Below are 25139 nucleotides of genomic sequence, written 5' to 3'. Positions count from 1 at the left end.
GAAATGGTTGGATATGGACTACAGATGGAGAGAAGTTACGAAGGGACGGGAGAGGGAGACCACCGAAGGAGTGGGATTTGGGTTGAGCTGATTGAATTTCTAGGGCAGAGCGAGTCGAGGGAAGGAGTGGAGATGGAGGAGGAGGATGGATGAGAGGAAAGAAGGGCCTAGAATGACTGATGTATTAGAAAGAGGAGTTAGACAGTGTGGAGTGTAGGTGGAGAATGTGCACTGTGAAATGGCAGAAGCTCATTAGCTGCAAGGCAGTCGTTTGTGCATTCTTAATGTTGCGATATGGACTCGTTCGATGCATGTAGCAAAAAAACAGAAAGTCCTGACAAACGTCTTGTTGTGCAGATAAGTAAGGCAACTGTGATGCCGTGTGTGTGTGTGTGTGTGTGTGTGTGTGTGTGTGTGCGCGCGTGTGTGTGCGTGTGTGTGTTTTAAGGAGCATCAGATAGTGACTCATCTGCTTCTTCCTCCTCCTCCCCATGTCTGTCTCCCTTCTTATTTCCCGCTGGTTTGATCCTTCTCAGGAGTGTGACGTGGGATCGCAACAACACCACGGCGACAGGCTTCCAAGATGTGGCGAGAGCGCTGGAGCAGTAAGATGAACACAAGGGGGAAAAAAAGGGGGGGTACACACATAAAACGGATCACTCACACACCCATATGAAAGGCAGACAACCATCTCTGTACAATGTTTACTATTACACAGCGTTTCATCACTTCTTTGACGTGCATGCCAGTCAAACTGTCATGTTTTTTTTGAGTGTGTGTGTGTGTGTTTGTGTGTTTGTGTGTGCGCTGTACACGGGTGTGTGGGTGTATTTGCGTATTAGGGAATTGGAGACAACTGTTATAAGAGCCCTGGGTGTTTCCTGTTTGTTCTCGTTAACATCACAGTTCTTCCTGTTTGTTATTACAAGGGTAATATAATCTTTTCTTCCCTCTTCCTCTCCATCTAATAGCAACTTCACCCTTCAGTACATGCCCCTCCCCCTCGGTGATGTCACTCAGGCGCACCGCAGCGCACCGGAGAAGACGGACCAAGCCCTGACCAAGGTGAGAGGAGCTTTATGTTCCTTCACTCTGTGATGTCTAAATTTGCCGCATCATGTCCTCAAAATCCTAATGACTACTGGGATGATGATTCATGGCGTTGATGAATGATTGTAATTTGCCTCTGATGATTTAATGCGGACATTTTGATAGATTATTATATTGCTGTTGTGGAAACCCTGCACGGGATGTGTGCCATAAATAAGTTTGCATGAAAAGACAATTACTTTTCAGAGACCTCTGAATATTTGGGTTGCAATATCTAACCAGTACAATGCAGAAGAGATTGCAAAAGGCTATGTATACAGTGATCCACTAAAGACCTGTTATAGTGGCTCGGTTTATGCTATATGCAGAGAGCAGGCAAGCTTTTCAGGGTTTTTCCATTTTCACTAATGTGAAAGAGATGCTCTAAGTTAAGAGTGATTGATAAATGTGACATATTCCCATGGGAAGCAATATTATAAATAGCACAAATGTGTAGATATACCTTTAAGACCACCAATCAATGTGATGCACTGACGACTGAAACGATTAGTAAATTGACAAAAAATGAATCAGCAACCATCTTGCTAATAAATCAATCATTTGCTATTTTTCAAGCAAATTTGCCAAACATTACATCGATCAATCTTCTTAAATGTGAGCATTTGATGCTGTTATTTGTCTAATGTCATAATAAATTAGATGTCTTTGGGTAAGAAGATTGAAACTTAAGGCTTGAGGGTATTGTTGTGGGAATTTTTCACAATGTTCCAGAATTTTATAGACCAAACGATTAATCGAGAAAATAATCAGAAAATGAATCTATAATTAAAATAACTGTTGCACCCCTAAGCGCACTGCAGGGGCCGTGTTCACTACCTGTTTGTGTAAAAGGCTTAATGTGGTAAACTTGGGTTAATCATAGGTCCTTGGTAAAACAAGGGTGTTGAGACTTGTTCTCATAGGTGTTGATTCGGTCCCAGGTTAATCTCTGCTGATTTTGTGAGAGCAGCTGCATGTTGGATGACAGGCAACATCTCTCTTTGTTAATTTCTCAGTCTCTTGTTCATATGACCTGGAGAACATCTGCGGTTCAACCTTTGTGCATTCTCACTTGAACAACTCACACTGGGAAGTGATGGATTTCTTTTACAGCTAACATGCTGCTACTTCCTGCTGCACCGCACAGATTTGCTCCGAATATCGAATACGCCCTCCCCGTGTCTAAGTGCACATTCACATTTTTTTTTATTTTTCGATCACGTTGGCGCTCCCGTCTGTTCATGTGTCCATGTGCCATTATCTGGCCGTGTCATCAGAGGTGCGCTTTTCATACAGCCAATCAAAACGCTTAATTTCAAGCCACATTAGCATAAAGCGTTAACATCCTGTCATTTGCATGACAGTGACATTTACTGACAGCCAGACTGCCGCCTACGACAAAGACACAAAAGAGAGAAAAAGAGTGTGTGCAAACATTAGACTGGATACGTGTCTTATCTTGCACCATAACGTGTTCAAATCCATAAATGAATATCCATCAGGGGAAAGTGTGCTTGCTATCACTTTAGATACTGACTGATGTGGTCTTTTCTGTCAGTACCACTGCTAACTAAATGCCGTTTGTCACTTGGCTTGTAAGCTGCAGTTAACAGAGCAAGTCTGTTGACATCGCACGTCAAACTCCCATTTCTCTGACGGCTCAGCTGTCAGTCACTCACACACATCTCGCCTCCACAGAAGCTCGGAGGCTAAAGGAGCATTTGAGATGGATCTCCAAAAATAAAAAATTGGTATATTTTTACTTCAGTCTGACATGTTTAGGCTTTAAGTTATTTCTAGCATTAGAAACAGATCTGCTATGGATTTAGCCTTATGTTCCATTTTCTTATCTTAAGTGTGCGTATGTAGTGTATGAAGCTTAAAGTTAGGTTTGCTCTTCTTGTTTGTCTGCACATTGTTTTGCGAGGCTCTTGAGTCCATCTTTCCTTACATAAGATGATGAAGCAGGGAACACCTCCTCCTGCTGAGTCGGGAAAATAAATCAAAGGCATCCCTTTTATTTCTGGGGATCAGAACTCTCCTCAGTCTCCATATTACCATGCAAATGGGCATGCCTCCCGTTTCCTGCACACTGTGCTTGGTAAACACCTGTCATCACCAGCACTCCTCTCTCTTTTTTTTTGTTTTTTGTGTGTGTGTGTGTGTGTGTGTGTGTGTGTGTGTGTGTGTGTGTGTGCGTGTGCGTGTGTGACAGATCCAGCGTGCCCTGCTTAGGAACAACCAGACTCAGCGTTTCTCTCAGAAACAGGCTCTCAGGCTGCACCAAGGCCTCGTCACCAGCACTGCCGAACAAGTGCGTGTTTGTATTTTGTGCACATGATGGTGAAACAAGTTTTTAACATTGGTGTGTATTTTATCGACCCGTTTGCATACGATTACGCGCATTCAAGTTTGTTTGATATGCTTCCTATGTGTGCGCAGGTGATGGAGCGTCTGTGTGTGCGCGTGCAGCAGCAGGTGTGTGTCCTGAAAGGCAGCGAGGAAGGAGAGGAGGTCCAGACGGCGAGGCAAATCCTCAAAGAAGCCCGGGACTCGAGAGCTGTGAGTGGACCACCGCTTTATTTCTCGTGTGTGTGACATCTAAACTGTAATGACTCGTATTATATCAAAGGATGTGAGATACAGAAACTTAGGAAGTATGTATTTTGTCTAGTCAATTGTCTTTTATTTTATTACGTTATTTTCCACCAGTTGTTGAAATCTTTAGACTACCTTTGTTCTAGTACTGTACTTAAAGGGAACATAATAGTTTTATATTAGCAATGGATCACATGTCTTGTGAAAGGCTCATGACAAACCCTCAGATATTTATCACCCGACTCTTGACTCTTTGCAGTTCCTCTCAGCTCTACGGATCGTTATAACATTTTTGGGTTTTACAGCCCACAACTTTACTGTTGTGTTTCATTCTCACGGGTCTCACTGGTGTTGTTTTCAGCAACAAAGCTAATAAACCCACTGGATGCTCATCATCAGATGGCAGACAGACAATGTAAGCAACTAGCTTGAGAACATATTGGAGCATTTAGCAGCTAAAGAGCCAGACAATTCTCCCAGAAGTTGGTGGAGCTAAAAGGAGCGCTAATATTGGACTTATTTTAGTTAATTGTACTGTACTCGAGTATTTCCATTTATAGCTACTTTATACATCACTACATTTCAGTGGCAAATATTGTAGATCATACTACATTACATATACTTGATTGCTATGGTGACCAGGTATTTTGCTGAATAAGCTTTTGCCCTTTATAAGGGGTTAATAAGTTGTAACATGATGACTTTATTAATGGTTAGTTAATTATTCATTAATCATTTATACGATAATATTAACAGTAGATCCATTATAAGCAATCAGAATAACTTTTAGGTAAACTGGCTAAACTAAAGTTTAGAGCTCAGTTTGTTTTGCATCCATTTGTGGTTGAAATTAGCGCAGCACACACATCTCCCTTTTTCTTGTGCCTTGGATTAAACTCCTTGGATGCCGTCTCATTCACCAAATGAACTTTTCACCTGTGATAGTCCTGCGATAGTTCACAGAAGTGGAGAACTTTCCTCCTGTCAACTCTAATTAGACTAATGACTGTTACTCCCACATCAAAGGAGACTCCCAGGTGGAGCAGTGTTCCTATTTAGAGCCATTTCTCTCTGTGATGGAGCTGAGCTGGAGCTAGATGGGCTTAAGTAAAGATAATCAAATTCAGGCAAAGAAAAAACTTTTTCAATTGGTGATATTTTTAAGAGCTGATGGCAAGACAACTTAACTAGAAAATGCATTTCCTGCCGAAAATGCGTTGGAATTCTGAAAGCTGAAATTAATTGCAAAAACATTGCTGAAAATACAGAAATGGGAGACTACCTGTCTGAAAAATGTTGAAGCCTGAAAGCATTTAAACTGCACTGCTGAAAACCTGAAAAAGTTTAAACGTCTAACTATGGTGTCAGTCGCTGAAAGTATGAGAAAGAAGAAGGCTTTGAAAGTTGAAGAAGTTTAACAGGATTTGAAGATTTTCTCCATAGATATCCCATTCAAAAAAAATTGCAAAAAGCTTAATAATTCAAAAAGTTTAAAGATTACAAATATGAAAATTCATATCACTCTAAAAAATCTCCAAGACCTGAATGACTGTATGAGAAAGATACACACACAGAGAAGTAGAGTGAGAGGAGTGTATGTGCGTGAGTCTGTGTGTTTATCAACATCACTAATTAGCTACACCTGTGTCCTTGCAGCCATTTCAAGGAGAAAAAACTGGGAAACACCTGTCAAACAAAACCTAAAAAAAAAAACATAACCGTAGTTCCTATTGCTCTGATATTAATACTGGAGAGGAAGGATGACTTGAGGAACAGATCCTGTGAAAATGATGTCTGTAGTCTTAAAAATGTGAGCTCCAGCGCAATGTACAAAACTTGTAGCGTCTACTTTCTTTGAGAAATTAGTGGTCAGATTTAACATGGAGTCTAATGGAGCAGTTGGTTGGAGTTCATGTCGCTCTGCGGCTCTTTGAGCCAAATGTGTAAATCTGTGGGATTCTACAGTCATTTGTCTATGACAAGGACAAGATTAGCTACGTTTCCATCCAAAAATTATGCATGAAGAGTGAAAATTGTGCAGTCAGTAGCAAAAGACAAATATTTTTTTCAAGAATCTCAAGCGCCTCTTCACTCTAGCGGTGACATCACGCACTCTAAGCTGCACAATACACACCCATTATAAACTCAGAAAAGGACTGAAAAAAACATAAAAGCAAAATTGCTACAGTTCAAAAGTGTAAAAGATATCAAAATGATTATAACATACAATCATTGATCAGGATTTTCTCAACATTTGAAAGTTTCAATGTCTGTAGCTGAAAGTATGAGGAAGTTGAAAGTTGAAAAAGTTTAAGAGGATTTGAAAAGTTTCTCCATAGACATCCCAATCAAAAAAAAATTGCAAAAAGTTTAAAGATTAGAAATATGAAGAGACATAGCACACATGAGCTGAACGAGCTGAACATTTTGATATTAGAAAGGTTTCTGTAGCTTAAAAAATGTGGAAGGAGATAAGTGCCAAAATACACGGAAGAAATAGCCGGAAGAAGTTGAATAAAGATTTGAAGAACAATATTTGGAATGCTGAATCAGCATTCCAACAATTAGCACCTATTAGCTACAAGATTTTGAGTTTCCTGTACCTTTACGTCATAATAAGGGTCACAGGCTTCTCACTGTCTGAGTGAAAATGGACAATTTGGTCCACAAAATGTATGATCAGCTCCTAGTATGTGATGATGATTTATTAAACCAACTGAATATAATGTAGTCAAAGTCAGCTCCACCTGTAACCGTTACTATAATAATAATCCAACCATATACATAGAATATAACTTTCAGAAGTGGGACATTCTGCTTAATGAGAACATTCCCTTTGATACTCGATCGTTCCTCCACCGACGTTAACCTCTTCTCTTCCTTGCCCGGCTGTGTGTGTGTTTGTGTGTGCATCAGCTGTATCCCTCCCTGTGTGAGTTGGCCCATGTGTTGTCAGTGGACGGACCCGTCAAGCAGCGACTGGACACTCTGGCTGGAGAACTGGCCAAGGCTGCGGACAAAGAACTGCAGGTATGTCGGAGGGGGAACTGTGGCCGTAATTGCAGACACCAGCCATTCCCCGATGCATCCGTATTTTAAACAGTAGTGGAGCTCTGGACTAGTTGCATTTAAATTGCCCATTAGTGGCGTGTGTGTGTGTGTGTGTGTGTGTGTGTGTGTGTGTGTGTGTGTGTGTGTGTGTGTGTGTGTGTGTGTGTGTGTGTGTGTGTGTGTGTGTGTGTGTGTGTGTGTGTGTGTGTGTGTGTGTGTGTGTGTGTGTGTGTGGGGGGGGTGCAGGTGTGCTGACTTCAAAAGAATTGTAGCATTTAAATTCACAGGAATAGTTTAATATTTCTTTTAGTTGCTTTCTGTTCCCATCGGGATTCAGCAGCACAGCGCAGTCGAAAGATAAAAAAGCAGCACACACCCCGAGGAGGACTCTTGGATACTCTCTATTGAATTTCAACTTACTTGAGAATAATTTGCATTTCTGTTTGTGCTTTCAAATTTTTTGCTGTCACGCAGAAGGCTACATTTTTAATTGGCAGAGGTCGAGATCAATATGCAGTAATTCACTTCATGCGCAAGTGTCCAACTTCGGCGTGAACCCGCAAAGTTGGATCTGGAAGACGGCGACCGGATCGTCTGAATTGTTAATAGTTGATACACGGATGAATGGATTGCTGCAATGCACATAAATAAAAGATGACAACAAATCAGAGCAAAGGAGCTGGGTGAAAAATCTAAGCGAGCAGATAAAGAAACACCGTGCATGAATAATGAAATGCTTTGGAACCAGAGAATCATGAATGTGTATGCATTAGGAATGTGACGCATGTCTCGGTTCAACTGTGCCCAGGTGGTGGTGGACTCGATGGTGTCCCTGTGCCGCGAGCTGTGTCCAATGTCCTGCTCAGCCGCCGAGAGACTCAGCACGCCTCTCTCGTCCATCTCCGAGCAAGTATCGATCCCACGCTCCGCCATCCGCAACGCCCTCATGGAGAGAGCGGCTGAGGATATCAACAGAGCCCTGGAGTAAGAAGTAGAATTAGTGAAATGGTTCAAAGTCGAGCCAAGGTAGTGACGTTCATTTTCATTCCATCCTCTGTTTTCCTTCTCTCTCCTCTTTTCAGGGAGGTGAAGTTGTCTGTGGTCTCCTACCTGACCAACTCCATAGTGGATCAGATTCTACAAGAGCTGTACACCACCCATAAAACCCTGGTACTGGTAATACCCCTTTTCTGCATGACTTCTTTGTAGAAACGTAGAGCAAAAACGTTTCTGAGTTTAAAACTGAAATCTATAACTTTCACAGCAAAGACGATTTGGGATCTAGTTCATTGCATTAACATGGTATTTTTTTTTAAAGTGTTTCACAACACCTCTCTATAACAATGGATCATAACATTTTATTAATCACATAACGTCACAGATTTCAGCTTTGAATTCTGATTTTTTTTTTTATTTTATTTTTTTTTATTAAAGGAGTTGTAAAATATTTTGTGAAATTAAGTTATTCGCTTTCTTTCTCCAGGGAGAGGGGGGGGGGGGGGGGGCAACCAAGTGAAGACGAGTATTTCCCCAACATTAAGGAACTATTCCTTAATGTTGCTGAACATGAAGCTGCAATTCATAGTGATCAGTCTCGGGACATGCGCAGAGAGGGCAAAACAGAGAGGGCAAAACAATGGGCCAACATGGCGGCTCGCACAGGAGTCTGGGCAGCACAAACCAGTCAAACTTCCTTTTGTTCCAGGCCACGAATATTTGGATCACCTCTCAACTGAAGCAAAACAAAGATATGAGATCAAACTGCAGGTTTTTCGGCACTTGTGATACACCGCTATATTTCAGTCACTAAAATTCCGCCATGTCCATGTCAGAGTTCCACTTCGTCGATGTTTACATCTATGTTGTGGAGCTTAGGCTTGTCTGCATCAACTATCCAGCATTTTGGCAAAACAACAGAAATCACTCAGTAAGCTGGCGGGCAGCAGAAGACAGCATTATTTTGTCCTCCAAAAACTACAAATATCAGTCATTTTGGGAGGAAAGAGACCAAATCTGTATAAATATACACCAATTCAAAGAATCACCACCCTTACATTGATCCAAACTCCTCCTCCAGAAGTGATTGACAGGATGACTTCTTTCCATTGGTCGGATCGTTTCCACACTTTGAGAGGCTCCATCACCGTTTCCAAGTCTAATTCCTTGCTGCTCACCAAAAATTTATTTATTTTTTATTATTTATTTATAAATGATAATCCATGAGCAACCTACTGCCGCTTCTACAAAATCATTCTCTGGTTTGTGTACGATGTGATGATTCATTACATTTTGTTAGTCAGTGCCTTTGCATAGTAAGATGAGTCATGGATTAATCCGAACACACTGAATTTTTAAAGCGTAAGCAGAAAACATCAGTCTTCTAAAAAAATAACAAACAAAAAAAATAGTCTGTTTATGATCACACGCACTATTGATAAAATGTTGCCAGATAAGTACAACTTTGCCTCCAGCTACATTGGCGTAGTGCAGAGATTTAAGTGAGAACTGTAGCGTCGGCTAGGAAATGCCTCCAGATCACACTCAAAAGTCAAAGTCAGCACTCGAGAAAATTATAACATTTAAGATTCAATTTGGTGAGTTAAGAATCAGTAATAGTGCAATTTGATGAGCAGAGCAGAAGCTCATTATTGGTCCCCTACAGTATGAAAGACCTTCTGTAAAATGGAGCACCCATTAAAATCCAATGCCTTGAATGCTTGAATTTTTTTAGCATCTTTAAGCGAAGTAGGCACTGTGTTTTTTTTCAGCTGCTGTGTCATTACCATATCAGGATGAAGGGTTGTAAGTATCGAGCAGCTTTTCGAGGAGAATATTGCACTCAGAGACAACAAGACAAGTGGATTTGTGTCCGTTAAGGACATGATTGGACCCCTGCGGCTTCTCCTCTCCATAAAATTGAATTGTTTAAAATGAAGCCGGTGGAAAAGGAGGCAAAAAATAGACTTCTGGCAATAACACTACTTTGCCCTGCTCTGCTTTGCATTCCATTCAGCCCCTCCACCGTCTATCTCATTTTCTTTTTCTCTGTTTTGCTGCAGTGCGAGTTTGTCCTCCATGCCTCACTTTGCTTTAATAATCAAGATATTGCATTTTATCCATATTCTTCAAAACTATAGCAAAGTATCCTTTGCTTTGATTGGGAGCTTCTTGTGTACAGCGGCGGACGCACTTGTCCTCTGAGATTGAGTTGGAGGAGATTGTTTCAAGTGTCATCCCGGTGTGTGTGTGTGTGTGTGTGTGTGTGTGTGTGTGTGTGTGTGTGTGTGTGTGTTGCATCAGCTGAGGCAGGTGTCCCACGTGAAGCGCTGGGATGACGTCGGGACGGGTAGACGCACCGTCAGACAGTCCAGAATAATGGAGTCTCTGGATTTTCCTGATGAGGACTTTGGCCTCAACCTGGGAATAGTAAGTGTCTGAGGACATGCTGGTTATGTGTGTAAATAGTGAGTTCCTTTTTAATCCAGAGGTACACATGTGTATGATTATTGAGCATTACCTAATAATCGTTGGATGACAACAACTATCAGATTACCAGCTGATAGTTTGAGTAACGTCTTATGCAAAAGTGAATTCACTAGTTTTAGCTTCTGAAATGTACAGTGCTACTTTTCTATTGTAGCAAATCCTGTGACGTGAATACCATTGGATTTTGGGGCTGTTGAAGGGAGACAGTAAGCAATTTGAAAATGTACACCAGGATGTCCTGCTGCATCAGGTCACATTTTGCATCTTGCGAGCCAGCATGATTTTCTGGCTATTCTGTACAGCAGATAAATGAGCAAGAGGGAAGTTCAAGGTGCAACGTTTTGACAAAATAGTATATCCCAACTGAATGCATACTGCATGGAGCAGCAGCGTGTACTAAAAGTAAAAAGAAAACCTATGCGATTTGGAACGCAGCTCACATTTCCCATAATCCCTGTAGCTTCCCACTGCAGAGAAGATGCTGATTTCCACTCCTTCGGACCGTGTGTGTCCTCTCACCTTTACTGAAGAGGATAAACGTGTTGAAAGTAATGCTCTCATCAACATTGCTCCACTTTTTCAGGAGGAACAGTCCTTTTAAACAACCAAACCGATTTCCTCTGAAATAAAGTCACAGTATTTCTTTGGTTGTTAAGGACAGTTATGGTTTAAAATATACTGGAGGTGATAGTAATTTATTAATGTCGAAATACAATACGTAACCCACTTATTCTCTAGTTGCTCTCTTTACTCTTTTGTGCATTGTTGTCACATCTGTGTTAAAATATTTAGACATAGTGTTAGAAATAAAGTCACTGCTCATTATGTGTTCATCTCCTTTGACAAAAGGACACAATGGCTATTAAGAAGAGGAGCTCCCGAACTAGAAGAATTCGTCCCGTCTCCACCAGACAGAGTGAGTTTTTGTGCCTCGCCTCGCAGCTAATTGTCCTCGAGCGCTCGCATAGCATGAAGTATTTACAATAAAAGAAGACTCAGGGTCAAGTGAGTCTCTGTTTGTAATAAAAGTATTCAGCTGCACAAGTGGTGCTTTAACTTTTCTCACAGCAGTGACTGTGTTATTAACCAATGTATTTAATGTTAATATTGAAGGATTAACCCTTTTTAAGTAATAGCATGGCCTTCTGTGTGATACAGCCTTCGGGCCAAATTTGACATATTTGCCCCACTAGTGGTAATGGTCTAAGAATAACAGTGTCCTCTCCATTTCATCTATTTTCTGCCTCACAGGGCCACTAAACTAAAGGCCATAGACGGTTTTGATATTTGTCTTTTGATATTTGTCTATGTAATTGAACTCAATATGCTGTGTATTAGTATGCAGTGTACTGTAGGACAAAATGTGACCTATAAAATCATTTATTATTTTGTCTCGTTGTAGGTCTAGGTGATGAGCTCAGTCCGTCTCCTACCCCCTCAGCCCCACCGCACTCTGCCCCTCTTACCCACTCGGCATCATGGGAGTGTCTGTCCACCCTCCCAACCAACGGCTCGCCCTTGCGTCACGTGACCCATGTCAGGCCCCGCCCGCCGCGGAGACACAGAGCGGGTCACCCTCCCCCGGAGTCTGTAAGTCGATGGCAAACGGCAAAGCGGTGACCTTTGAAATTTGTAGCTGGCTTTTAAAATCTTTTAATGGCATCTGGATCTTTTTATGGTACCTGGAAGGTCAACTTTTTACTATGCTAGTGGCACCACTGTATATGTTTAACTGCCCCAATTGTGGGTCTCACGCTGCAGCATGAAGTTCAGTCCATGTGTTTTCACAAACGAGCTTCTGAGGCACGCTGAAGTGAGAAGGTAAACCCGAGATGTTTAGTTGTCAAGGGTTTCTTTTTATCTCTTGCATTCTTTGCGTGAACTGTTGTTATTTATCTTGTTTTCCGTGCCAGTGGCACTTTCCAAAAATAAGTTCCTTTTAAAGTAGGAAGCTGTCGCATGCGTCTCTGTGACTCAATTGTTAATCATGCGCCGCCATCTCTCTGGGGCCGCGGGACAGGCTCTAACTTAGCGGCTTGTTTGTTTTGAGACTTTGTAAAAAGGCTTATTCTAAATCTGTACAAACTCAGTTAGGGAGTCGTTTTACAAACACACTTCTGTTGGCAGTGGATTTGGTTCTGCCAGCAAGCCATTTGAAATGATGATACCTTTTGTCAGCCTTTCAGTTTTTTTGTCGACATGGCAGATTGATCATTGTTATCCTGTTTTTCTATCCGTTTCCTGTTGTGTGTGTGTGTGTGTGTGTGTGTGTGTGTGTGTGTGTGTAGCATAGTTCGGAGAACGGAGGAGTCAGTATGCTGGAGGATGGACTGCCTGATTTCTACAGCAAGAGAGTTCTACCCGACAGGTAGCTCACAAAATCAGTTTGCACATTCAGCCAATGGTTTCAAACTATTCCACTGATATACAGGTAGCGGGAACGCTCCAAAAACAACACAATGGAGCAGCAAAGCATAGATAAGATATGATTATCCTTTATTAGTCCCACACCAGGGACATTTGCAGTATTACAGCAGCAGAGGGGATAGTGCAACAAGAGGCATCATTAAAAAAAAAGACAGTAAAGGTTTGATAAAGAAGTAAACTGGAATACTAACAAAAACTAAAATATGATCGGATTGAGTTATTGCACATATGTAAGAGGAAATATGAACTGTTGATACAAGAAGACAAGGAGGATGCAGACTGCAAGCTAGCAAACATGGATGTTAACAAAGCACATTTCAAAGAAGTATTTCATAAGGAATGAAATGCATTCAGCATGATTGTTGAACAACTTAAAAATACACACATTGCGTTCTGGTGAGTAACACTGAATGTAGACAGAAGCTTTCTTTATTTAGGAAAAAACAACAAAGGGCACAAAGTTAGCGACGAGCTGGTGGATATAGTGGAGAATTTAACAATGCTGTTCAAGAGTTAGTGGGAACGGGCACCAGGTGGCCATGAACAGGAATCCAAACAAACGGCAGTGTTCCTCAGCATCTGTTAGATGTGTAAATAAAGTAGTGAAAATATGATAATATATCCCCACCGCTGCCACCAAGCAGGCAAAAAATCATTTTAATACACGTTTTAAGTAAATCTTAACTTGTGTTTGTCACCTCAACAACTCCAATAACTTAGGATTCCGGGGTAATGTTGACTCTCGGTATGATTATTGCCATGCAGTCAGTGACTGAATCAGTGTCTCCCAAAGCCTCCAACCATGAAGGAAAAAGGCAGTATCATCACGGCCTGTCCTCCTAAACCCTGACTGATCGTTTTAATCATCATTATGGGATAGTCTTCTCATAATTATCATATAAAAATGTTTTAATTACAAAATGCTGAACTCTAATCATGAGACACTGAGTTAGAATTATGATAAATACAATTCATAATTACGGGAGAACGCTTCTGTGTTTGTTTGTTTTTCCTCCCTTCGGTGAATGTAATGTGTTTCAGTAAAAATGAAATAGAAATGTTATCGGTGTTCCATCACATTGTATTTAATTGGACAGAATAATTTCATACATCTCATCCAAATAGGGCTGAAGTGAGTGATAGAAATCCTGTGGTAGTTTCTTTTCTTTCTTTTTTAAACATGTATCTAAACGCATCATATCAGCTGTGTATGAAGATGTGAATTTTACCCACATCTCACCCACTAAAGAGTTTTAGTGGGTGAGATGCTCAGTCTTACATAAAACTTACCAAACTGCTACACCAAAAATGCCAATATGTTAAAACACACCTACATAAGAGGTGCTCCTCCTGTATGCTGCTTACAGTTCATTCTACATGCAGGACAACGGGACTATTCATGTCCTCCTCCATGCTTTTATGCTCTCATGTCATGTACTGGTAGCGATGATAAATGAACAGCATGCTCCTGAAGCACTTTGGCAAAGATGTAGCGGAGAGTTTGTTTTGTGCTGAATAGAGACCTACTTTGTAGCTCTATTTGTTCAATAACCAGAACATATTCCATTATATGAAATAAATCATTTTGTTTACTGTCACAGTCCATCCTCCTGTTTACGGACTCATTTTCTTTGGAACTGCACCGTGGTCATGCAACATAGTCTCTTTGCTTTCTCTGCTCTGTATTAGAGACGGTACCGACTGTCTGTGAATACAGATCTGTGGCAAAGCAATTATATGCTGAAGAAACGCAAATATTATGCTTTCATTAAAATCGCAACAATAGATCTCGACTAAGCATTTTAGCATCTTTTAGCTCAATGTTTTGGTTTACAGGCATGCAACTTTCCTGTTTTGGTTCACCAATTGTTCCCATTAGCGTTGTTTCCTACTAGCAGTGAACATAGTGCAGCAATTAGCAGCTAAAGAGCTTTGTATAGAGACATTTCCCTCAGGAGTTAGGGCAGACCATAAACGGAGCTAAGAGAAGGGCGAATATTGGCGTCCTCAGGTGGAACTCAAAGTGCTAATGCTCATGTTCCGCTGGATTGATGAATAGTTTTAAACTCAACAGGTAAATTATGTTAACAAGGGTTTAGAGCTTGTTTTACAATCATTGCAGGTTTAAAGCAGCACTTAGTCAAGTTTAATTTTAGGATATAACCAAAATAAGATATATTATATCTTTTATGAGAATTTTAAAACTGTATATTTTACAGCATGAATATAAGTGAAACTATTAAAAAAGAAATGCTAAGACTAACATGAAATACTCCAACAAGTGTTTGCCAAAAAACACAGTACACTGGGTTAAGACTTTTAAGTTGGTATAATGATGATAACACATTCAAGGTCAGTTTACTTTATTTGGGTCATAAAATTGTTTATTTAGATTGTAATATGATCATACATGGCTCAAAAAAGGTCAAATTAAACAGCACTATGACTCCCCAAACCACATGGAAATAGTAGTTCCTAAACCGTTAGGAGGCCTCATGACAGTGTGTGGTTAATGCTCACCAGCAGTGCGTGAAAAAGAGTCATTGAGGCAGCATAAACTGTGCCTACTGCCTTCTGTCACATATATTAAACCATCTGCACAGACCCACTCAGAATGGGGAAAAAAAAAACCAACATTATGGTCAAATGGGTCATTAACATAAGTAACACTGAAATAGGATGTACACTGGTCAATAATGGTTGATGGATAATTGGCGTTAATGCTACAACTGTACTTTATCCGTCTGTTCTTTTACTCTGCTGTCTTTACCAATAACCCTCTCTGACTTCTGCTCCTCTTTCTCTCCCCTTCAGTCAGTTGTCATCCCTCCATCAGGGCCAGTCGCTGAGGAGGAAGAAAAGACGCAGCGTCCTGTCCATTTTCTCTGGCTTCCGCAAGAACCGCAACTCCACCATCTCTAATCAGGACTCTGAGTGAGTACGCGGCACCGGGGCCTGGAGTGGAAGGAGAGGGGGAAGAGAGGAGCGTTTAAATGCACAGACCCAGAGAATGGAGATGGCTGTTAAATGAATCCAGCGGCGGGCGTTAACGTCACTTCATTGCTTCATAAATATTTTAATGGGAGAAAATATTTCGCTGTCTCGAACTGTTTTCACTTGCTTTTGAGTTCTATGGCATTGCAATGCATTCGGGCTGCCGTTACATAACTGCACCGGGGAGGAGAAAGTACAAAGCAGAAGACTTATTTAAAAAAAAATAAAAGAATGACACAGATTAATAACTGTGGGTGGAGAAATGCACTCAGTGGGCGCTCTTTGTAAACATCACCTTTTTAAAAGGAGTTGCAAAAGAATTGGGAGAAAGAGGCACTCAGTGAGAGCTGCGTGTGCATTTCAACCGACTGAGGTGCTTACAAATTGAACTCAAAGGAAATGTGACTAAAAACTGGCGGCACAGGTAATTTATTCGCCTGTGCTGTTTATCCACTGTGCTGCAGCGCTGGAGTTACTCTTAAACAGAGGCCAAGTTTTACAGCTGTGTGAAAGAGGACTACAGAACAGATGATGTGTACGATGTCGTGTTCTACCTGCAGATTGTTGCTAAGCACTCAACAACATTGTTCACCTGGCTGCCTCCTGCACACATTCCTTTTGTCTTCCTTTGGATTGTATTTATTATTTTTTATTTATTGTCTTTACGCAACACAGGGATGCACAACGAAATGCAGTTGTAGCCCATTTGCAACTCAAGAAAAACATGACAGACATAGCAAAACAAAAACAGCAGAGCATTTCTGTAGGGCATTTTTAGAATTTGGTTCAGCAGCAACGAAAACAATTCTCCGGGCAGATACTATGGCTGACATTTTAACATTGAAAAAACTCAACATCAGGAAAAACATTGTCTATCAGTCCAGCGCTCTCTTTTGCTCGCTTTCCTGCGTTTTCGCCCATCAAGCGCTGCTTGATCTGGAATGCCACGATTAGGCCAGTTATCGGTAAGGAAGTCATCAAGCTCCCGTTGCTGGGTTCACCCTGAAGTCTTATTTCATCCGTCTTATTTTCCTGCAACCTGTGCAGTGGAGTAGCCTCAGGTCCTAGCTGGGTTAGCTTAGCTTCTATCTCGGCTCTCATCCCTGCCGTCTTAATGCAACGGCAAAGAGTGTTTGGGAAGTGTAGATTATTTTGTTTTATAATGATGAATACAGATTGTTAATGCACAATATATCGCAAGTAAGTCAGTTAAAGGGCAATTTAGATCACCTAACACTTCCTCACATCATCCCGTGCCTCTCGGGTCAAACCTCAAACCCATAGATATGATTCACTCATCAAAATCTCTCTTTTTTCTTTTTTCCCCGTGTCCGCTCCAGCAGCGCCTCAGAGAACGTCTACTCCATGATTCAGCACCCTAAGGAGGCCGGGAGGCCCGAGAGCACTGTTCCTGGAGCAAACGGGACCATGCCTTCACCTCGGCCCGTGCAGGGTGTACCTGTGCATGGGATGAGGGCTGCCAGTCCCTCCTGCCTCATCCAAAGACAGGTGCAGTGTTCGGGACAGTCCCAGGGACAAATTCAAACTAATTCACTACTGACAGTGAATCCTGAAGCAGCTCCAGCCAACTGTGACCTTTGAACTCATGGTGACACTACGTGTGTGTGTGTGTGTGTGTGTGTGTGTGTGTGTGTGTGTGTGTGTGTGTGTGTGTGTGTGTGTGTGTGTGTGTGTGTGTGTGTGTGTGTGTGTGTGTGTGTGTGTGTGTGTGTGTGTGTGTGTGTGAGAGATTTACAAATAGCCAAAACATTTTGGCACACGTTGCATTGTCGCCCTTCGGTATAGTGCACCAATCTGTTAGTAATTTCATGACATATGCATCGATGTTCCCAGTCTTTATCTGTGCTGGACGTGTGTAGCTTGTCAGAGATGTGGCCTATTTTAAATCTCTGCTCAAAGTCCATGGATCCTCTCTGAGCCTTGAGAGGATTCGAGGACATCCCCGAGAAAATGAGGGATAATTCAATTTACGTATAATTGAATTCACTAGAATTCCAAAACAATAATCGTAGCACCACTGCTACCACCAGACTAGTTAAATGATTCAGTGCATCATCGACAACAGGGAATCCTAGACAGTATATTATAAGGTATGTGAAGTCGGATGACTTTTCTTAAGGTTTGAGGGCTCTTTTTTTGCTTTTCGTTGTCCAGTCCACAGACCTGGTCAGCATGGTGTACAGCTGCATCGGGGCAGAAATCGAGGACTCGGATGGGAGCAGCACCTGCGACATGAAAGAGACGGACCAAGATATTGACGGAACGACCGCCATCTCTGACGTCCCCGCAGATCCTCAAACCAATGGCCACGTGGCGTCCTCCAAGCACCAGACGGACAGACAGATGGAGAAGGGCCGGCAGGAGAGGATCGTTCCCCTGACAGACCCGCGGACTGATACGGAGGAGGACAGAGAGGACGGCGACGGTGGGAGCGCGGTCCCCTGTGGGCCGAGGCCAGAGCCACCTCCACAGAGCATGAAGCCCAGTCTGGCTGTTATGAGGCAGAGACACCTGCAGGAAAGTTTAGGTACTGCAGCTGAGACCACAAGAGAAGTTGTATTGCAGTGTAAATTGTGGTTTGATTGTACAGCATATGCTTTTCAACATTCCATTCAAATTGGAGCTCAATATATTTTATAGTAGTTGATTAAATTTGCAAGTTATTTAAATTTCTTAGGTTTGATAAACAGAAACAATAAACTGATGCAGTGACGTGCAATCACATTTCATACATTGAATATTAAAACAAGATTTATGTAGTGTAAAGTCAGACTCTGACTCTAAGTATCACAACACTATGATAACATAATGTCAGACAGATACTGATGCTTTGGTTTAATTACTGTAAAATTAAGACTGGCTGGCTCTGTGTAATTATACGCTTTTTTCAAAAATCCATTTTCTGATGTTAAAATGCAGCATGTGGCACCTTTTTTGTGAATACCTCAATCGATTATAATTACTAGCAATAATGTAAAATGAATGATGAATTACCAGATCTGCATGTAGTACAAAGGAATGTTAACAATACTGGTTCACAGTGATACATTTTTGCATCTCTGTTCTGTGAACAGTTACAAAAAAAAACGCTCTCTGGGGAAAAAAGCTCAGAAGAAGCCACATAAAGAAGTAAGGAAACTACTACTAGGGTAAAATCCAAAATAGATCAGCATCATTAAAAGATTTGTTCAAGACAAGTCTGTCAAAGTGAGTTTAATGAGAGACAACAGTACAAGCAGACAGAGATTTGATTGGCTCAGTCCCAAAGGTACGCTGTCGCAAACTATAAGGGCCGTTACAGAGAGACGGCCATTGTTGAGGGCTATTGTTGGTTTCGAGTCTAGACTTTGTAATGAGCCAAACTACAGACTACACTCTGGCTCAAAGGGAATTAAGAGATCGGTACAATAGCTTGAGGCCAGAACAGTTCATCCCATAACATCAATGAAAATAACCTTTAGATTGACATTAAAAATTGAGACATGACACAGAGGAGTACACTTTTTAATTGATAAAAAGTGAATATATGATTAATAATGGCTGCTGCTATTTTTCAGGGACAACCCTGTAACCATTGTATATGAGCAGATGCACATACATATTAACAATGTGCCAGAATATTTTGCATATCCTTTTGTCTCAAAGTTGTAGAAATCTCTTAACATAGAAATGTAAAGCAACCCTCATACTTGTAGGTGCTTTATTTTGTACTCATTCTATTGTTTTTGTTTGGAAATGTAAGCCTCGACTACACTGGGACTGAAACAGCCAAACCTATAAAGCACAATTACAGTGTGGACCTGCTCCTCAGTGTTGAGGCTCGAGGGTTTTTACTTTTAATTGTACAACAAATCTCTGCTGGGTCTTTGTAAGGACTGTGCCGGCTGTGTTTTTGTCTCTACCAGAAGAGGCGGGAAGGCTGCAAGGAGAAGAAGACCAGAGTGAAAGGAAGCACGACGAGAAGCAGAGAGCACGAGGGCCAGAGGGACAGCGTCCTCTGCTGCCCAATAAGGTATGTGTACAGCATGTGAAACAGACAGAGGAAAGCGTTCACCACTGACTCTCATGCAGCAGACTCTTTTGGCGCGTGACATCGCACACAAACGCTGCGTTCCTCCCCGCAGCCCGGTCTCGACCTCTCAAGAGACGACACCTCTCTGGAAAAACAGGCCGTGGCCTCTCCCAAAACCTCCCCCGAGAGTCCAGGTGAAGAATCGACCGATGACCAGAGGAGCTTGCCTCCTGCTCAGCCAATCATCGAAGAGGAGGGAGCCGCTGAGAGGAAAAGCCCACCAGCATCGGCCAAGCCGGGGATAGAAGCAGCAGATCCCGTCAGTCAAGGTGCTGGAACAACTTTACTTAACTTGTGATGTGGTACATAACTCATGGTTAAAAAGTAGTGTGTAATCAGATCTTTTATTGCTCTGTATAGTCATGATAGATTTAATGCGAATATCTGAGTTCTACTAGTTAGAATAAAGTGGCAACATATAGGATACTGTTAGTTGATGATGAGATCTTTGAGGCCATTTAGACAGAATATGATCTGATGATGATGATTTTTATGACCGTTCCACCAACCCAGATGAGGAAGGACATAATGGATTTCCAGCAACATTGCGTCACACCAGGAAGTCCAACTCGTTTGACATAGGTATGTCTGATGCTGTGGTTACCCCATCTGTTGTGCACACATTACGATGAACACAACATGCATGTTTAGTTCTACGCATGGATGTGTGACACAGATGCACATCTTGCTGTTTTTGTTCATAATTCATAACAATGGCGCCAATGCCTTTGTTGTTTATTATCAAAAGACAGCAGCGCGAGTCTCTTATTTGATGTGCTCCCATGCCCATAGAGCTTCCTGGCTGCGTTACCACATTGCTGCTTCACCCTGCAACCCCTTTTCTATTCCCATACCCCACTGTGTGTGTGTGTGTGTGTGTGTGTGTGTGTGTGTGTGTGTGTGTGTGTGTGTGTGTGTGTGTGTGTGTGTGTGTGTGTGTGTGTGTGTGTGTGTGTGTTCTCGTGCCATTTCCCCTCAGGCATGGAACGCGACAGCCCCTACGATCTGGAGCGGTCCTCAGATCACAGATTTTCTGTGAAAAAGACCCGTTTCCCCCAGCACAGAAACACATCTCTGGACTACCCTGCTGGGACCAGGTGTATGTATCTGTTTCACTTCCTGCCAATATGTGTGGTGTGACAACCATGGAGCAGGAAAAGTTTGCACCCTTGATCTTTAAAAGATGTTTAGCTGATATGTACAGTGTTAATTAAAAGTAGTAAATTTAAACTTATTTTTTGCATAAAGCTCAACTGTAGACTTTTCCATAGCACTGTACATGGATGAGTCATACCCGACATATTGAATGCATGCTTGTTCCGGTATTTTATGAATGGCTGACCAAAGAAAGAAATCCTAAAACATAATTTAAAGATGTAATTTGGCTGTTTTCCAGAAACGTCTCATTGCAGCTGGCAGCCGGATCTGACGCTGCCTGGATAAGCGTGCTATTAAACCAAAACCATATTTTCAAATGCAGATAAATCATTCCTGAATTAATTCAAGCTGATTCCTTTTTGATACTATGTTGCATTATTGAGATAATTGGCAGCCATGTTTAGCTGATTAATCATCAGTCTCTGCACTGAGCCGTTTGTTATTGAAGATGAAAACCCTGTAGCAGTGGAGCTCTAATGACATGGCACAACCACTGCCTCTGTAATACAAAACTGTATATCAAAAACCTGCTGTATGGGACGAAATTACAATCACTGGGAGAATCATAAAAAGGTCCACATGTCAGAAATGATAGCATAAAAGCCGGTTATATAGAAAGTGTGGAAGCTGCGTGGTCCTCTGGGCCTCTCTGGTTACATTTCAGACAGGCTGATGCATCGAGCAGAGACTTCATCATCTGGACAATAAGCACGCTGTCACATTTGTCACATTTGTGTTTCCTGTACACCAGTGATTCCTTAAAGTGGAGTCTGGGGACCCCCGGGGATCCATGGCACTCTGCCAGGGGGTCCGTGAAAAGTTTACAGATTCATTCCTTTTAAGTTATGATATAAAGATGTGTATCTTTCTAATAACTTTCTCTTGTGTTGTTCCCTCGTATTTCTAAAACTATTAAAATAAAAAAAATATGCTATCAAATAAGGGACATTCATGAGAGGGTCCCGGGTTTCTGTCTTGAAGGGTTCTTGGCCCTTTTGATGTGAGAACCTTTTCTGTACACAGTGAAATCTGAATTCTTGAAGTGTTAGGACAATTTATTTTTTGTGGCCACTTTGAGACAGCAGAACAAGCTAAAAACAAAGAAGTGGGCGTGGTCACCATGACATCACCCATTGGTGATCACTGTTTTGAGGCCTCGTGTTCGGCATTTTGGCCGTTGCCATCTTGGTGTTTTAACCCGAAGAGTTGATTTAAGTAGAAGCAAATGCTGAACTTTGAACTTGAACTTAGGTGGCCAAAAAGGTACTCTTAACTTACATAAACAGAACTTTAACCCTTTCACAGTCTGTTTTCAAAGACGAAAAAAGATGGACAAACTTGTCAATCACAGTAAGCCCCGCCCTAAAGCATACCCTGCTTCATGGTCTATTTCACTCTAAATGGACCATAATTTGCTAAATGAACATCATGCTGTATTGAAGAAGACTTGAAACTAGAGATTGAGACCATAAACTCATGTTTACAATGTTTACTGAGGTAATAAATCAAGTGAGAAGTAGAGTAATTTAGTAACTTTTAAACAACACTAGTATTAGTATTAGTATTAGCCACCTGATGAATGGAAAAACAATTTTTGTTCCATTTTAGCATTTGCACCCAAATGCTCCGCTACGCTCACTAGCTTGCTCTGTCTTTCTGCTGTTTGGTACCAAGAAAGTAGAGTACAGTTGGTTTATTTATTTAGAGTTGTTTTTCTGCTGAAAACAGCTGTCAGCTATGGTTTAATAGAAGGTTGTCAAGAGCTGAGTTGCGTGCCAGAAATCCAACACAATGATTCGAAATGGACCGAAAGGCTGTGCAGAGCTCAGGGCAACTGTTGGGGGATTATTCTCCGTGGGTTTGGCACTGCGGATGACCCCCCCCCCCCCTCCTCTACATTACACGTAGTCATTTGATCTATTGTTAATGTGAGATATTGATTAGTGCAGCTTTAATTCTGCAATATCTTCATTATTTTGAGTGAACAGAAACAACCTTATTAAAGTTGATGTGGTGAACTTGTCAGGAAACAGTGGCCGATTTACAAATCAAGCACATAAGCAACAACATTATCATTCAGTCGGAGTCGCGTTTGTGTTCAACTGATGAATGCAAGTCCAATATTCACCGTCCTTCTAGCTCTGCAGCTAAAACGGAACTGTAGCTTTGGGTGATAATATTCTGTCTGTTTGTCTTTAGTGACGCATTGATAACGGAAAGGCTGTTGATTAGTTCAGTTTGCAGTTATGTAATGACACTGTATCTGCTTCTTCAGGTTATGAAAGTCCCCAGCTTGGTAACAGAGACGTGTTATGACGTTACCAGTGCACTAGAGAGAATTTGCTGGGCAGAGAAGACTGGAACAAGGAGGACTGGACGGAGACAAGCTTTTAAAACTGTGTGGACTGAAATGACAAAGCTGCAAACAGCTACTTTTTTTTTCTTCTTTTTTAATCCATGTAAACATTTGTTGCTGAAAATGCATGTACTGGTATGCTTTCTGTTCAGTTGCATAAGGAAAGCTCTGACCTGCAGTACATACAGCACACAGTATTCAATGTCTCCAGTGTGCTCGTCATGAACTGTTTTATGCATTTGTGCAAAATAATTTAATGCGGTCGTCTCGCCCCCCCTCCCCGTCTCTTACTGACAATCTGTGACTACTAAAAGTGAGTTTGTACTGTATTTATCCTGACGGAGATGTAAATGCCGAATATAAAACTGCACTAACCATTGTGGTAACTTAACCCGGTAACAATCATGTTTTTAATTGTGATATATCATTTGATAACTGTGTATGTATGCTTTGTTTTTTGTGTATGCTGACATTGATGATTGAAATATGTGTTATCATGCACTTAGCACTCCCATCTCTGCAAGAGTATTTTAAGTATCCCTTACAGTTTGAATCTGATTTTGCAGGCTGGAAAATTAGTATATTTTCTAAAAATGGATCTACAAATCAGAATAAATAAAATTGACTTTACACAAGGAAATGTATTACTGAAAGTCATGTTTATGAGATGCTGATTTTACACATAAGGGTCGGTTTATTAGACAGTTGTATAATATCCTCTGTGATGGATCCGCTGGAGGAGCTTTGTGAAAATAACCCCAGATAATGTCTTCAGGGCTCACTCGACCTGGGCTTTGAAAACTACAATTTTTTTCAGGAATAATTTTCCAGATTGCATTTATTTGCTTTCTTGCAGTTATGAGAGAAGCTTGAGCCACGGTTAGCTCATAGCTTACTGTAGGATGGCATTGGCTAAGAAATAGTTTGAGCACCACAACTTCAACTTTTTTACATTTTGTTTTGTTTTTAAATTATTGAAAAAATTGAAAAAGAAATGTAACATGCTAGTGAAGTTTAGAGGGCCTGGCAGGTGGATTTTTCGTTTTTACAGGCAGGCTAACTGTTTTACCCGTTTCCAGTCTTTAAAGGGGACATATGCTTATTTTCAGGTTCATACTTTGTGACTTTGTGTTACTACTAAAACATATTTACACACTTTAATGTTCAAAACATATTATTTTTGTCATACTGTGTGTCTGAATATACCTGTATTCACCCTCTTTCTGAAACACTCCGTTTTAGTGCCTATGTCTGTAAGCCCTCCTCCAAAAACAGCTGTCTTCTCTGATTGGCTTGTGGAAAAACGTAGTACGTCTGTTTATACTGTCAGCTTGGAGAACATGCGCAGTAGATTGCTACGCAGAGGTAGTATTTTTATGCATTTATGTATCCTTCATTTAGCCCGAAGGGTCCTATAGAGATAACAGATCTCTTCCCTCAGGGAGTTCTAGTCGGCAGCTTAAACAGTTTCTTAAAAAAAATGATTTCAAATCTTAGAACACAGAGTACAAAGAGGCAACACAAGGGAAATAGTGTAAGAAGAGAGGCATAAAGGCCATACCAGCAACCTGAGTCGAGGATTATGTAGAACAGCATAATATTTCCTTTAGGGCCGTTTGTAAAAGCCCAATTCAAAGAAGTGAGTGCGTCTAAAGTAAGAATGTGTTGCAGAGTCCATGCACAACATCAGAAAGCAGTTTTACCCAGCTCTGAGCGCACCCTGGGGACCTTTAAAAGAATCTGAATTGTAGATTAACTGTAATTGTATAGTTGCTGATATGAAAGGATAACATGTTTGATGTATAAGTATGCCGTTAGTCTAACAATGATTCTGGCAATAAACATCAACATGCATTTTTCTCCTCTGAGAACCATCTAAATTGGTGG

The 25139-nt window shown here is 41.3% G+C and overlaps 1 protein-coding gene across 4 annotated transcripts in view; it reads left to right on the top strand.

Annotated features, from left to right (window-relative positions):
- carmil3 (capping protein regulator and myosin 1 linker 3) overlaps window positions 1-24175 on the top strand; it is a 62381-nt gene extending 38206 nt beyond the window's left edge. Inside the window, exons 20-38 of one of the 4 annotated variants that reach the window (XM_068701564.1) lie at window positions 537-605; window positions 972-1065; window positions 3305-3403; window positions 3532-3651; window positions 6604-6717; window positions 7547-7722; window positions 7821-7908; window positions 10039-10164; window positions 11074-11140; window positions 11627-11814; window positions 12513-12592; window positions 15466-15585; window positions 16989-17154; window positions 17821-18193; window positions 19572-19678; window positions 19791-20007; window positions 20252-20320; window positions 20718-20837; window positions 23172-24175. In XM_068701564.1, the coding sequence (XP_068557665.1) occupies window positions 537-605; window positions 972-1065; window positions 3305-3403; window positions 3532-3651; window positions 6604-6717; window positions 7547-7722; window positions 7821-7908; window positions 10039-10164; window positions 11074-11140; window positions 11627-11814; window positions 12513-12592; window positions 15466-15585; window positions 16989-17154; window positions 17821-18193; window positions 19572-19678; window positions 19791-20007; window positions 20252-20320; window positions 20718-20837; window positions 23172-23212 (2434 nt within the window). In that variant the 3' untranslated portion in view covers window positions 23213-24175. Of the gene's footprint in view, window positions 1-536; window positions 606-971; window positions 1066-3304; window positions 3404-3531; window positions 3652-6603; window positions 6718-7546; window positions 7723-7820; window positions 7909-10038; window positions 10165-11073; window positions 11141-11626; window positions 11815-12512; window positions 12593-15465; window positions 15586-16985; window positions 17155-17820; window positions 18194-19571; window positions 19679-19790; window positions 20008-20251; window positions 20321-20717; window positions 20838-23171 lie in introns of all 4 variants that reach the window. The other 3 variants (XM_068701565.1, XM_068701563.1, XM_068701566.1) reach the window with 3 other exon arrangements.
- Window positions 24176-25139: the final 964 nt, after the last annotated feature.

The sequence above is a fragment of the Cebidichthys violaceus genome, unplaced genomic scaffold (assembly GCF_023349555.1).
Source record: "Cebidichthys violaceus isolate CVI_PGR_0920_01 unplaced genomic scaffold, fCebVio1.0.p SCAF_8, whole genome shotgun sequence".
NCBI classification, from domain to species: Eukaryota; Metazoa; Chordata; class Actinopteri; order Perciformes; family Stichaeidae; genus Cebidichthys; species Cebidichthys violaceus.
The sequence above is the reverse complement of the archived record's forward strand: the minus strand, read 5'-3'. Positions and strand labels throughout refer to the sequence as shown.